The sequence below is a fragment of the Oryza glaberrima genome, chromosome 5, assembly GCF_000147395.1.
Source record: "Oryza glaberrima chromosome 5, OglaRS2, whole genome shotgun sequence".
Lineage (NCBI taxonomy): Eukaryota > Viridiplantae > Streptophyta > Magnoliopsida > Poales > Poaceae > Oryza > Oryza glaberrima.
In genome coordinates this window covers 4,471,320-4,484,758 of record NC_068330.1, presented here as the reverse complement: position 1 = coordinate 4,484,758, position 13,439 = coordinate 4,471,320, and the positions used below count along the sequence as shown (strand labels likewise).

The following is a 13,439-nucleotide window of genomic DNA, read 5'->3' as shown; positions in this document are numbered from 1 at the left end:
GTCCAGGTTTCACAGCTAGGATTTAATTTTTTTTAAGTATTCACATACATGCGAGTACAATATTCGTATGAACACGCGCACACACATTGTTAACTCACCATATACATCTCATTGCATGACACTGAGACGTAAATACGAGCACAGGGGTCATTGAAAGAATAATAACAAATCGTAAATATGAACACTCATGTCAAGTCTAATTCATAAAAAATCTAACAAGTTAAGTTGCCTGTTTTCTTCCAAATTATAATATTAATAGCTATAAAATCTTTTTTTACTGGTTAATAGCTATAAAATCAATATAACTATATAACAGAAAAGTGCTTTTCAATATAGTTTTTCATAACTTTTAAGTTAACTAAACCATTGATCAAAATTTATAAATAAATCAAGCCAAATTGTGTTTCCGTGAACCGAAAAGTTTCACCCAAAAAAAAAAAAACGCAAACGCAAAATTGCAGTCAAACCCAGGGGGTCAACCGAAGCATACGTTTCCCGTGGGCAGAGGAGAATTCAAAGCAACACTCTTTGCAACGCCCCCCTTATTTTTCAACCCAATTTCATTCATTTATTATTATTTTCTTTTAAAAAAACCCTTCGAATTTAAGCTGACGCGACGCCGCGTCACCCACCCAACCCAACCCCGCCTTCTTCCTCTTCCGCCTCGAACTCCTCTTCCTCCCACGAAATCCCTTTCAATCCCGCCACCGCTATAAATTCCTCATCTCCTCCTCCTCCTAATCCCAGAGACCTGTGTACGCGATCTTGGTTAGCTCCGGCCTTTGATCTTGACCACCAATCTCGCATTTCTTGGATCTTCTCGTCTTCCTCACTCCTCGATCGATCCATCGATTGGTTGCTGGTCGGAGACCATGGTGGCGGCGGCGGTGGCGGCGGCGGAGCAGGTGGTGGCGGCGCTGCGGGAGGAGTGCGCGACGCCGGCGGCGCGGCTGGATGGGGTGGCGGCGGCGATGGCCGGCGAGATGGCGGCGGGGTTGGCGGAGGAGGGCGGCAGCAAGATCAAGATGATCGTTTCCTACGTCGACAACCTCCCCAATGGGTAACTAATTACTACTAGTAATTATATTTATAATCACTAATAATCACAGGTCTTGTTTCCTTTTAATTACTGTTTCATCATCCACTTCTTCTTTTAGCTCTCTCCTACTTGGAAATTTCTTAGTAATTGTGTGGTTCTTGGATGCCATGAACACTTTAACATCAGCAGCTACAGATGATTCGGATACTCTGATTGAAAATAAAAATTGGTTTGTCAGGATTAATTTGCAAGCTGGTTTAATCTCCTTTGGTTAAGTAGGTGGTGGTTAATTGCATGATAATCACATTTTTAGTAGGTGTTTTTTCTCCCAATTTGGTTTCATGTCGGTTGGTAACATGAGCTATCGTTGGCTTGTTGCCACCTGCAGTGAGCTGCCAGTGACACAGCGTCGTGTGTCGGGGCCAAGCAAATTGGGATTAGATTAAATTAAATTAAATTAATCCCTAGAAGGCTAGAACATAATTTACCTACTCTTTTTTTTTAAAAAAAAGAAAAAGTTACCGCGCTCTTGCGTGTCCATGCGCGTGTCAAATTGCTCGCACTCGTGTCACCTGCTGCGGCAGCACGTGTGTGACCCCGTGCAACATTGCGTGTCAGCGTGCGAGCGTGTAACCGTGTCTAGTTACAGCTTGCCGATGCCAAAAAAAAAAAAGGCAGAAAAGTTTTCTTGTTAAGATCAGCAGAAAAGTTTTCTTTTATTTGTTGCGATTAGCAGGAAATTGTTTTCTTGCTAAGCTCGCTGCCAAGACAGCATAACTGCAGAGCATCAATGCGTGTAGTGTTACTGCATTTCTGTAGATGCACCAGCTGAGACTTTTCGTTTTTGTATGATTAGCGGAAAATATCTTTTGCTATTCTCGTTACTAAAACAACAGAATAGTGGAACAGCAACGTGTGCGGTACTGTATTTCTGCATAAAAAGGTAAAAAAAAAAGTTTCCATTTTTTTTTAAAAAAAATCTGTAGTTTGCAGAAAAAGGCTTTTTGTCAAGTTTGCTGCCAGAATGACATAAATGCAGAACAACAATGTGTTTATCACTGCATTTCTCCTTTTCTGTTTTTTTTTTTTTTTTTTTGTGAATAGCAGAAAAGGGCTTCAGCAAAGCTATCTGCCAAAGCAACAAAAGCGCAGAACAGCAATGTGTGTATTACTGTATTTTTCGTGATCAGCATGACTAACAACCTTTTGTTGTGCTAAATAATGTAGGACCGAAGAGGGCTTGTTCTACGCGCTGGATCTTGGGGGAACAAACTTCCGAGTCCTGCGTGTGCAGCTTGCTGGAAAGGAGAGACGGGTCGTGAAGCGCGAGTCGAGGGAGGTCTCGATCCCTCCCCATCTCATGTCCGGCAACTCCTCGGTGAGTGAGCATGTCCACACTTGTTTCCATATAGTATCATAAGTTTTTGGGTGAATTGGCTAGTATATATCATAGTAAAACATCACATTTAGTCTCATTGGATGACCATGTTTGTAATGTTGCTGTGATGCCAATCTCAGGAGCTGTTTGGCTTCATCGCTTCCGCGTTAGCCAAGTTCGTCGCTGATGAAGGACATAATGCCGTGTTCAACGACAGGCAAAGGGAACTGGGGTTCACCTTCTCTTTCCCTGTGCGGCAAACATCGATTGCGTCTGGGACTCTTATCAAGTGGACCAAGGCGTTTTCTATTGATGATGCTGTAAGAATTCTCTTGATTTGTCAGTTTTCCCACATCACTGCATCAGTTGTTATCTAAAAAAACAAATTCACAACATCAGTGTCACAGCGAATCTGTTTTTCACATTGTTATGTGAAATGCTGTCAGAATTTTGTCATTGGTTTCTTTTTCTGAAATTAGTGCTTCTTTGGAATATGACAGGTAGGTGAAGATGTGGTGGCTGAATTGCAGATGGCCATGGAGAAGCAAGGTCTGGACATGCGCGTTTCCGCATTGGTTAGTTCTGAAATGATCAGTTCCATATCATTTTTGAACAAAGCGAAATTTGTTCTTATGATAAGCTTGACATTATTTTTTGACTGTTTCAGATCAATGACACTGTTGGGACATTGGCGGCAGGCAGCTACTACGACGAAGATGTTGTCGTCGGTGTGATCTTAGGCACTGGCTCAAACGCCGCATATCTTGAGAAGGCAAATGCTATCCCTAAGTTGGAAGGCGAGTTACCAAAATCAGGAAACATGGTAAGGATTAGATATTTCTCAACCGAAGTACCTGGCATGTACTGCATAGAATCATCTACTATCTGTATTTGGATTTCTTTCTCACTGTACTTTCTGAATTTCAGGTTATTAATACAGAATGGGGTAACTTCTCCTCATCCTGTCTTCCAATAACAGAATATGATGAAGCACTAGATAAAGAGAGCTTAAACCCTGGAGAGCAGGCAAGTTTCTCTAGAAGATTGCATACTCCTCACATGTCAAAAGTTTTACCCACATTATATAGAACTGCTACCTGTTGTCTAAAAAAACTATGACTTGTTTTTTTCAGATCTTCGAGAAATTGATTTCAGGAATGTATCTAGGTGAAATCGTAAGGAGAGTGCTTCTTAAAATATCTTTGCAGTCTTCAATTTTTGGCAATCTAGATCAGACCAAGCTCAAAACCCGCTTTATTCTGAGGTATATTTCTCGCTAAACTCAGTTGTGTGGTAATCTTAATCTATAAGCTAGGCAAATAAAGCATGATTTGCTGAGAATATCTATAGGATCACTTGGAGTTTCACCATTGATCCATAATAATTATTAGGCGCAAAACATATGGCTTTGCAATTTTCCAAAATGAGATAAGCAACTTTGAAAAAAGATGTGCTGACTTATCCTCTCTCTCATTATATTCAGGACTCCTGATATTTCCGCGATGCATCATGATGGAACACCTGATCTCAGAATTGTGGCTGAAAAACTTGCAGATAACCTGAAGGTAATCTTCATCAGTAAATCCAGCATTGAACTGTATTCCCTCTATCCATTTTATGCACAATGAACACATTACACGGCATTGTCCACTTTTACCACAGATCACAGACACATCCTTAGAAACAAGGAAGATGGTTGTCGAAATCTGCGACATCGTCACCCGAAGATCAGCCCGGCTGGCTGCTGCTGGGATCGTAGGGATCCTGAGGAAGATCGGCAGAGGCGTCCCAGGCGACAAGCGGAAGTCGGTCATCGCCATCGACGGCGGTCTATATGAACATTACACCGAATTCCGGCAGTGCCTGGAGACCACGCTGACGGAGTTGCTCGGAGAAGAGGCGTCGAAGTCGGTGGCTGTCAAGCTTGCAAACGACGGGTCTGGCCTTGGAGCTGCCCTGATTGCAGCTGCTCATTCTCAGTACCTGAATTGATTCCCCATAGACAGAGTTCCAACTTTTATTAGTGACTCAGTGCTGTTGTTATAGTTTATAGAATGTGGTGAAGTTCTGTATGTTTCGAAGGAGCCTGATGGACTCTACAAACAAAATTTTCAGAAATGAAATCGAAGCCAAATGTGTTGGTGGTGTTGCAATTTGCAGTATCTACTCTGAATTATTATAGGAGAAAATAGTTCTGAACTTTTGTTGTACCGGATAAAGTAGTTCTGAACTTTGTTGTCGGTTATTTTTGGTTCAGTACTTACATCAATAATTCCTTCATATCACAAAAAAAGTTTGTATCAACGGATTTAAATTTTGAAATATCAATTATATGATTCTTTTCACCCATCGTTGCCCTTATAAGCCACGGTCAAAATTAGAATTTTAAAACTTAATTTTGGATTTAATTTTAAGACATTGTAATTTATTTGTCAGCACTGATAATGTTTTTTTTTTTAAAAAAAAAAGGCTTATCAACTGAGATTCCAGCTACAAACTTAAGTCTGCTAGGAATATAATCTCAGCGATCGGACTCGAGGAAGATTGGTAGTCATTCAGTTCGCGCTAAATGAACCTTTGAATACACGAAGCAACATCATGAATAGAAGCACCACCGTTTAGCAAATATATAAGATCGGTCCTCCATAAATGTGTCGAAAATCAACTTAAAGATGTGCATTAAGCCCAAAGAAGTACAACAAGAGTCATCTTTTTTTGTTCAAGCATTTCCACTGAAATGAAAGCATATGTTCTCAACGTGACTGCTTGTCTGAATGTAAGCACACAAAATCACTCCTCCATTGCATCACCCTCTGTCACCTCTACCTTCGGCTTCAGTTGTGTTATCTTTGTGGACAACACCACTGCGAGACGAGAAAAGAAACACGAATGAGTTCATATTGCTGAAGCATTTCTATCAATATGATGTAACATTAATAAGACACTGACCAGTCTGCCCCTTGGTGAAGTTGTACCCCTTCGAACTAACGTAAGTCCTTGGATTTGGTAACTGGTGGTTTCTCAAGTACTCTGTCTTCCCCTGGTAATGTTAACAGGAGGACTTTGTTAGCAAAACAGAAGATAGAAACACGCGTCCACTTTTCAAGCGACAAGAGCATTTTAAAGTTGGTTCAATCAAATATTCTACCCCTGACGGGAAGATTATAGCATAGAAATATTTGGATTTATTTTTGGCACTGCAGGTATCTATTTATCTAAGACTATTGCACTTTCCGTAAATTATTGCATAGAGCAACCAAACCAAAGGAAACGAGTGTCATAGATTATTGACTAGAGCAACTGAATAGAACGAAATGGACATAGATAACTGAATGGGAATTTCAGTTCACAGGAAATTATATCAAGAACTGCAACCATGTGTGAGAAAGATAGCATACACGGACAAATAAATTGCCACAACCATAGTTTGCCTGTTAATGCCATGCAATAATAATAATAATAATTTATGTACCTTGGTGATTACGCAAACATCCACATTGCTGCCACTGCCCAAGTCATTGAAGATACCACCACGAATTGCCTCAGCAACAAGTTGTATTCCCTCCTCCCTCTAGAGAATTTAAGAAATAATTAGAATGATATAAAACATAATGAAAAGATATGCAGTATCAATATATGTAAATAAAAAAAGGTATAGAGCAATCAGCAAATGCTAGCCTGAACAAAGAACAAAATTACACTGGTTCACTTACTGTGAGGCCTTCTTTGTACTTCGATTCAAACACTGACATTGCCGCAAGGGATCCAGAACCCATTGTGGCAAAAGGAAGAGTGTCCGTGGAGCCATGTGGATAAACCTATATAATTCAAAAGATTAACAAAACTACCCAAAATTTCTCTTAACAGATATTTTTAACAGACAACCATACTCAGTTACTCACAGTGTGCAGGTGTGGCCCAGTAACATCTACTCCACCAAGAACAAGGGCAGCACTGACATGACCTTGGTAGCTAAAACATAAGGAAGAAAGAAGGTAAAACGTTTGCAATGTATGATAGTCTAGCTATGTTTGAGAGAGAGGGAGGCAGAGAGCAATCACCTAAAAAGGTGCGACTTCAGTAATGTAAGAGAGGTTACAACTCTGGACTCACGACCAGTTGCATAACGGTGAAGTTGAAGCTGGGAACTGACCATATCTAGAGTTGAAACAAAACAAGTTGTATTTTTCAATTTTTTTTATAAGACATAGAGAAGCAAACTAATGAAACAACTGGGTTGGAGTATACAGTCCACAACTATTTTTTTCTCTTCATGCTACCAGGATACCATAATTAATACCTGTTACAGCCTCAGTGTCAGCGGCAGTTCCTGCTCCACAGCAATATATGTTTGGCGCCATATAATGAATTTTCTCGCAGTTCTTATCAGCAACTATAGGACCCTCGGTGGCCCTCGTGTCTGCCCCAAGAACAACACCATCCTAAGTAGAAAGCATAGTTACACCAAAGTTAACTCAGCAAATTATTCATGATGAGCAGAAAAGGATGCCAATTAGATGGAACGAAGCATGGAAAACAAAATCATCCATCAAAGTATTAACAACTAGGAGGCTAGGAGCAAAAATACAATAGGAGGTTAAAACAAGCACCATCTACTTCCCTGCTGAAAGCAACTGCAATAGCCAATGTTGCCACTACAAATCTCCTCGGGTAATCCATTATTCTTTCAGGTTCAAAAAATTTTACATAAACAGAAGCATAAATTCGTGCGGTGCGCACATACTAAAAACTATAGTTGAGGGGAAAAAAAAGCTGAGAAAACTAATGTTACAGCACAATTCAGTTATATCCATTATCCTTATGTCCATAAAGTTTTATGATTCCCTTGATTGCACACAAATTAACCAGCACACGCAAAAGAAAAAAGAAAAAAAAACTAAGAGTACCAGTTAGCAGAACAAAAGAGTACCTGAAAGACCAAACCGACGATGGTAGTCCCGGTCTTGAGGAACCCAGGCATCTTCAAGCCCTTCTCCACAAGCATGGCGTTCCTCGCGCAATTGTCGTAGCTGAACCCGCCCTTCGGGGGGAGATCCGTCGCTCCGGCCATCCCGCGCTGTCACCGACGAAACAAAAAAAAAATCAAATCAACATCTCGCGCACATGAATCACTTCCCCCTCGCAACCAATCCACCGCCGCCACAACCCCTCCCCACACACACACACGACACACACTATACCTCCCAATCTCCCTAATCTCGCGAAACAGCGAGCAGAAACAAATCGAGAACCACAGGAAATCGCCGCCACAAAACCCTAAAATCCCAACGAAGAATCAGTGGGGAGATTTTCTCCGGGGGACAAACTACCTGTCACCACCATTACTACCAAGATCAACAACAAAAAAGGGCAAAGGTAAAAGTAGCTTCCAGATCTAGGGAGGAGAAGCTAGGGTTGAACTACCAGTCTAGGTTCGCAAATTCGTCGAGAGAGAAAAATAAAAAAAAATAAAAGGTGTGAGGAAGATGTAACGAGCGGGAGGATGCTCTCACCGGCGAGGATGCGGCGGCGGGAGGAAAAGCGGCAGGGTGGAGCGGCGGCGGCGCCGGCGATGGTGGGGGATCGGAGATTGGGGCTCAGGCGAACTCGGCGACGGATCAACTTGGGTAAGGGGGCAACAAGGAAGGGGAAGGCGAGAGTCGGAGGCCTAGTGTACTACGGGCCTTTGTATAAGGGCCCAAGTCTCAAAACACACTGAAATCGGGCTCGGGTTTAGAACGAACGCAACGAAGTAGGAGTTGGATTGGGGGAGAAGAAAGGAAAAAAGGACAGGGACGGCTGCTGCAATATTCGTGCTGGGCATTTTTTTAATTATTTATATTATAATTACTCTCTCCGTCACATCTCATAAGGTGTTTAGATTCAGGGCGTAAAGTTTCGGCGTATCACATCAGGTATTATATAGGGTGTCGCATAGGGTGTTCGGGCACTAATAAAAATACTAATTACAGTATCCGTCGGTAAACCGCAAGACGAATTTATTAAGCCTAATTAATCTGTCATTAACATATTTTTTTTTAGCTGTAGCACCACATTATCAAATCATGGAACAATTAGACTTAAAAGATTCGTCTCGCAAAGTAGTTGCAATATGTGCAATTAGTTATTTTTTAGCCTATATTTGATAGTTAATGCAGGTGTTTAAATGTTCGATGTGACAAGGTGTAAAAATTTTGGGTGGAATCTAAACTGGCCCTAAGTAATTTTGACTTTTTTTCTAGTCAAATCATTTCAAGTTTGATCAGATTTATAGAAAAATCTAGCAACATGCATCACATCAAAATAGTGTTATTAAATCTAACATCAAATATATTTTAATAATATGTTTATTTTGTGTTAAAAATATTACTATATTTTACTATAAACTTAGTCAAAATTAAAATATTTGACTAAAAAGAAGCCAAAGTAACTTATAGTAGGGAGTTTTTTTTTATTTTGATGGGTTTTTTTCTTTTTCCTACGCCTACACTACACACGATCAAGTAGCGTACATTTTGATGGGTACGTAATAAGCTTTAAAGGGACTGTCTATTTATTTATTTTTCTTACAGATTTAAAGCTTTAAATTTTGCAGAATTTTAACCAATGGATACAACCCATTTCTTCTAAATTAAATAACCTATCGATCGGCGGCTGTCCCTCCACCGTGTGCCTCGACATCGTGCTATTGCTGGTGTACGACAGCCCAAGTTTTTTTCGGCCGCTTCGTTTCCTATTTTGGCCCACGTATTTTCGGCCCATTAAGAAAAACTGTTTTGTAAACTGTTTTATTCTAGGCTGTGTTGGGAATTAATTCCTACAAACGAAAAACGATATAGTAGGTTAGTACATGATTAATTAAGTATTAGCTAAAAAAACCAAAAATAGATTAATATGATTTTTAAGCAATTTTTTAATAGAAAATTTTTGTAAAAGATATTACCGTTTAGCGGAAAAAACCAAGATTTGAAACCATTTCCGTTCTAAACCAAGTGTAACTGAATACTGAATCTACTCTGAAGTCTGAACCGAGCCAAACTCAGATGAACACATATAGGCCTGACCGCTCGGACGAATAACTACAAACACTCCCAAAATCAACGTGCGTTTCTTGCTCTCCGAAACCTGAATCGACGATTGCGAAAGATGTGCAGATGCTTCACGAGAATCGCAAGATAAAACATCAACCGGCGACACTGACAAAGACACATCACTCAGCATGTCCAGGATTAGTAGCTTGCAAGAACAGATGAACTTGATCCTAATTAATAGTACTAACAATTTCCATTCTCGATTACATCTTGTCCTAGTCGTAGTCGACAACATCATGATCCCCAAAAAAAGACGCTTCTTGCGCATTTTTGTACACAAAAATCTTCCAAGAACGCGAAGAGAAAAGGATTAAAAACAAAACAGAGAGCTATCATAATCACTATGCAGATATGCTTCCTGCTCTGCTCCCGGCGATGAAAAAAACAAGATCAAGATCACTCGGCAGCTGCCCTCTTCCTGCTCCCTGCTCGTATCTGCAAAAACAAGATCAAGAACAAAAATCACGGGTCAGAATCGATCAAATTTCTCAAGAAAAAGGAGCAGAAAACCAGAAATTTCGCTGACCGTGGAGGCGTTCAGGTCGGAGCTCCTGAGCACGCGCAGCCTCCTCGCCGCGGCGATGAACATGCTGCAATCAATCAAGAATTCGTCGCCATTAGCTTTGGAGAAGACGAGAGATTCATTCATGGTGTGTGTGTGTCGGACTCACTTCCATGGCACGTCGCCGACGAGCATCTGGTCGCCCTCGTCGTCCTCGTAGACGAGCGTGTACTCGCCGCTGCCGCCGTCGAGGAGCCCGGCGATCGCCTCCTCCTCTCCTGTGCAGCTCTCGCCGGCAGCGGCGGTGGCCATGGTTGGGTCCCTTTGAGCTGCCAACGCGAGCAAGCAAGCGAGCAAACACCATCAAGAGAAAGCTCGAGATAGAAAACTCCGATGATATATAATGTCGAGGTGGTGGGGTTTACCGGCGAGGAGGCCGCGGAAGAGACGGTCGACGGCGGCGGAGAGCTCGCCGTAGCCGCCGTGCGCCGCCAGGTCGACCTTCCGGCCGATCGGGACGCCGTCCATGTTCACCTTGACGAACCGGGCCACCTTGCCTCCCGCGGCGGCGGCGGCGGCGTCTCGGCCTCCACGCGGCGGCTTCGACGACGACGACGACGAGGCGAGGTTCCGCCGGAACGACCGCACCGGCGGCCACCCGACCACCGGAGCCGCCGGCCTGCTGCGAATCGCAGAGAATTTAGGGGCAAATTTTAGCATCTTTTTGCTGCAGATTCGTCAGAAAAATGTTGTTGCGAGCAAACAGACTGCTCCTAAAAAAAAAAACCAGAAAATTTTCATCACCTTGCCTTGAACCCATCGTTTCCCTTGGCTCCATCAGCAGCAGTGCTCGTGTTCCCCTGCAAACCTGAGAAATGAAAATCCACCAGAAATGTAAAGCAGAGGACAAAACACACAGATATGATCAAACAAAGCAGGAAACTTTGAGGGCAAGATGAATCAAGAAGAGAGCAAGGGAGGTGGTGACCTGAGCTGGAGAAGTATCCAGGGAGGGCAAGGCTGAGCTCAAGGCTCCTCTCTTCCTCTCCATCCTCTCCAAACCTGCCATTCCAAGCCATCTCTCTCTCTCTGTCTCTGTGATTGATCAAACAAGGAGTCTGAAGTGTGGGTGGGTGGAGGAGGCAAGGGGGAAGGATATATAGGAGGTGAGGGAGGCAGTGAAGCAAGGAGAAGGCTGCAATGCAAGGAGAGGAGAGGAAGAGGACACAGGTGGTGGTGGTGGACAAGAAGCAGGGCAGGCAGAGACCGAAAAGGGCAGGGGGGGAGCTTTGGAAGGAAGGGGATTTTGCAGGCAAAGCAGCAGCACTGACACCTTTCTACTTCCTCCCTTCCTGGTCTCCACTCCAACCCAGCTCTCTCTCTCTCTCTCTCTCTCTCTCTCTCCTCTACCACTCTAGTACTGTACTATTTCCTAGTACTCCTGAATTCAGCGATTTGTTCAAGATTCTTGCACAGCAAGCTCTCATCTCTCTCTCTCATGAACAATTTTTCAAGTGTACAGACGAATTTTCTGTCTTGCTATCGAGTATAGCTAGCTGTTGGCACGGCGCTACGATACAGTGAAAAGGAAGTTCAAGTCCTTGAAGTAGGAGTAGGGTCTGGACTCTGGAGAGACAGAGGAGCAACAACATTACTGGCGGGAGCAGGACTGCACTAGGGAGCCGTTGTCTTTCTGAAGCCATGCTTAATGAGTATCCTCAACCCGTGTACCTGCTTACCGCCGTTACTTTGCCCGTCCGTGCCGTGTGCCCCTGGAGAGGCGCGTGTTTTCTCCAGGGGGACGTGCCCCTCGATGACTTTTGACAGAGAAACGAAGCGAGGAGCCGCGTTGAGCGCGCCGTAGCTTGTGGACACTGTTCCCCACACCCGTATTTCCCTTAACACCCTTGGCTAGAGCTGGAGGCGGTGGAGGAGCTGGAGGCCGCGCCGGCGAGGTGGACGGCGACGAGCGGCGACGGGGAAGAGAGGGGGAAAGAGCGGATCCGACGCCGGCGAGGTGGAAGAGTCGTCGTCCTCCCCGACCTCCACCGGCGCCACGTCCGTCTCGATGCGGCGCGGATCTAGCCCCGGATCCGCGCCCAGATCCACCCACGACAGCGACGGCGCGGCCGACCAGATCTGGACACCACGGCGACAGCAACGGTGCGACGGGCGGCGGCGGGGAGGTTGGCGATGGGCAAAGGGAGAGGGGTGGCGGCGCGCACCCAGATCTGGCCTCGTGCCCCGTCGATGCCGCCGCTTCGATGCCGGCGGCGGGGTGGGGCGGGGCCGTCCGCCACCGCGACCCGCGTGGCTCGCCGTCCGCTTTGCTGAGAGAGAGGGAGAAAGCAGAGAGAGCGGCGACAAGAGAGAGGGAGCAGAGAGACGCGTTGCCGGCAGGGGTAGGAGAGGAAATTAATATTTGTGGCTTTTTGGTTGGGAAACCCACTGTGGGATATAAGTCTTGTGTGAGCACGCCTGAGCATGGGGTGATGGCTTGGGCTTGGTTGCTGAAGGGATTGGTGCAGTGTTCTAGCAAGCGTCGTTGTACGGGTTGGTTTCATGGTGTTGAATGGGGAACCGTTGGCGAAGGCCTTGTCAGGCCATTGGGCCAGCTTGACGATGGTGACACCTGAGGCGTCATTACCGTTCTTGGAGGCGTTGTTATAACATTTCCCCATCCCTACCATCTTCAGGTGAAAACCTTGCTCCGGCTTCTGGACGAGTGGTGGTCGTGTTTCACATCATATCCTCCGTGGGGACACTGCTTTGGAGAAGCTTACCCTTATAACGAAGGTCGTTGGTGGACCCCTGCATCGACTCTAAAGCTCTACAAGCCTGGGATGTTCGGTGAAGCCTTTGCCATCTTTGTTCCATTCTTGTTTATGGTGTAGAACCAGCTTTCTTAGTTTGTTTCTGCTAGGTGGAGTCGGAGTTGCTTTGTTGTTGGGGGTGTGATGAAGCTTGGCAATGATAACATATTATTCTCTCTTTCTAAGGGTGCTGGTGCTAACCATGTATAGGAAGTGGCACTTGTTGGCTTAGGCTTATGTCCATGGTGGGAAATCGGTCGTGTTTATTCGTTTTGACAATGCCTCTGGCAACGATGACACGATCACTGTAGAGTCAGAGCTGTTGTGTCGTTAGGTGGCAAGCTCAGCAACAATGACACATGTTTGCAAAGTTGGAGCTGTTATGTTGTACTGTTTATGACAAGCTTGATGTTGATCCTTACATTGGGTTCCGTAGTTATTTAGTTGTTAGTTTAGCTAGGGTTAAGGGTTGTTTAGTTGTTCCGTATGCTGTAAAGGCCACGATTCTTTCTCTTGAGGTGTTTTGCGAGTCTCTTCTATTTGAGGAGATGCTTTTCTTTTTCATGTAACCCCATTTGGGTTTTTATTTTTGCTTAATTGAAATATAATTTTCTTC

General features: G+C 44.2%; 3 protein-coding genes across 4 annotated transcripts; 1 reads left to right on the top strand and 2 right to left on the bottom strand.

Moving 5' to 3' along the window:
- Positions 1 to 631: 631 nt before the first annotated feature.
- On the top strand, positions 632 to 4,570 carry LOC127773788 (hexokinase-7). The gene is made up of 9 exons (XM_052299964.1): positions 632 to 1,060; positions 2,267 to 2,417; positions 2,558 to 2,737; positions 2,918 to 2,992; positions 3,085 to 3,240; positions 3,345 to 3,443; positions 3,551 to 3,681; positions 3,901 to 3,982; positions 4,080 to 4,570. Exons 1-9 carry the CDS (start codon positions 873 to 875, stop codon positions 4,407 to 4,409), a joined length of 1,392 nt encoding a protein of 463 aa, XP_052155924.1. The 5' UTR covers positions 632 to 872; the 3' UTR covers positions 4,410 to 4,570.
- A 429-nt stretch (positions 4,571 to 4,999) lies between these two features.
- LOC127773789 (proteasome subunit beta type-7-A-like) lies at positions 5,000 to 8,119 on the bottom strand. The gene is made up of 9 exons (XM_052299965.1): positions 7,931 to 8,119; positions 7,348 to 7,494; positions 6,718 to 6,859; positions 6,479 to 6,575; positions 6,320 to 6,389; positions 6,131 to 6,235; positions 5,890 to 5,988; positions 5,367 to 5,457; positions 5,000 to 5,281 (listed from the first exon to the last, which is right to left on the bottom strand). Exons 2-9 carry the CDS (start codon positions 7,486 to 7,488, stop codon positions 5,208 to 5,210), a joined length of 819 nt encoding a protein of 272 aa, XP_052155925.1. The 5' UTR covers positions 7,489 to 7,494; positions 7,931 to 8,119; the 3' UTR covers positions 5,000 to 5,207.
- Positions 8,120 to 9,672: 1,553 nt separating this feature from the next.
- On the bottom strand, positions 9,673 to 11,432 carry LOC127773040 (auxin-responsive protein IAA16). 2 transcript variants are annotated; one of them, XM_052299049.1, is made up of 6 exons: positions 10,999 to 11,432; positions 10,815 to 10,878; positions 10,436 to 10,689; positions 10,180 to 10,339; positions 10,035 to 10,098; positions 9,673 to 9,943 (listed from the first exon to the last, which is right to left on the bottom strand). In XM_052299049.1, exons 1-6 carry the CDS (start codon positions 11,087 to 11,089, stop codon positions 9,905 to 9,907), a joined length of 672 nt encoding a protein of 223 aa, XP_052155009.1. In that variant the 5' UTR covers positions 11,090 to 11,432; the 3' UTR covers positions 9,673 to 9,904. The 2 variants fall into 2 exon arrangements, with proteins under 2 accessions (XP_052155009.1, XP_052155011.1); XM_052299051.1 differs by having other exon boundaries at positions 10,436 to 10,692; positions 10,999 to 11,381.
- Between the last annotated feature and the right edge of the window lie 2,007 nt (positions 11,433 to 13,439).

What these genes read in the sequence shown, in the direction of transcription:
- LOC127773788 (XM_052299964.1), top strand. Translation starts at nt 873, where the DNA reads ATGGTGGCGGCGGCGGTGGCGGCGGCGGAGCAGGTGGTGGCGGCGCTG. An exon ending in CGTTTTCTATTGATGATGCT is followed by an intron (nt 2,738 to 2,917) that starts GTAAGAATTCTC and finishes GGAATATGACAG; the next exon opens with GTAGGTGAAGATGTGGTGGC. An exon ending in AACTTGCAGATAACCTGAAG is followed by an intron (nt 3,983 to 4,079) that starts GTAATCTTCATC and finishes CTTTTACCACAG; the next exon opens with ATCACAGACACATCCTTAGA.
- LOC127773789 (XM_052299965.1), bottom strand. Translation starts at nt 7,488, where the DNA reads ATGGCCGGAGCGACGGATCTCCCCCCGAAGGGCGGGTTCAGCTACGAC. An exon ending in CTGGGCCACACCTGCACACT is followed by an intron (nt 6,236 to 6,319) that starts GTGAGTAACTGA and finishes TGAATTATATAG; the next exon opens with GTTTATCCACATGGCTCCAC. An exon ending in ATGTTTGCGTAATCACCAAG is followed by an intron (nt 5,458 to 5,889) that starts GTACATAAATTA and finishes TAACATTACCAG; the next exon opens with GGGAAGACAGAGTACTTGAG.
- LOC127773040 (XM_052299051.1), bottom strand. Translation starts at nt 11,089, where the DNA reads ATGGCTTGGAATGGCAGGTTTGGAGAGGATGGAGAGGAAGAGAGGAGC. An exon ending in CTTCCGCGGCCTCCTCGCCG is followed by an intron (nt 10,340 to 10,435) that starts GTAAACCCCACC and finishes TCGCGTTGGCAG; the next exon opens with CTCAAAGGGACCCAACCATG. An exon ending in CCGACCTGAACGCCTCCACG is followed by an intron (nt 9,944 to 10,034) that starts GTCAGCGAAATT and finishes TTGTTTTTGCAG; the next exon opens with ATACGAGCAGGGAGCAGGAA.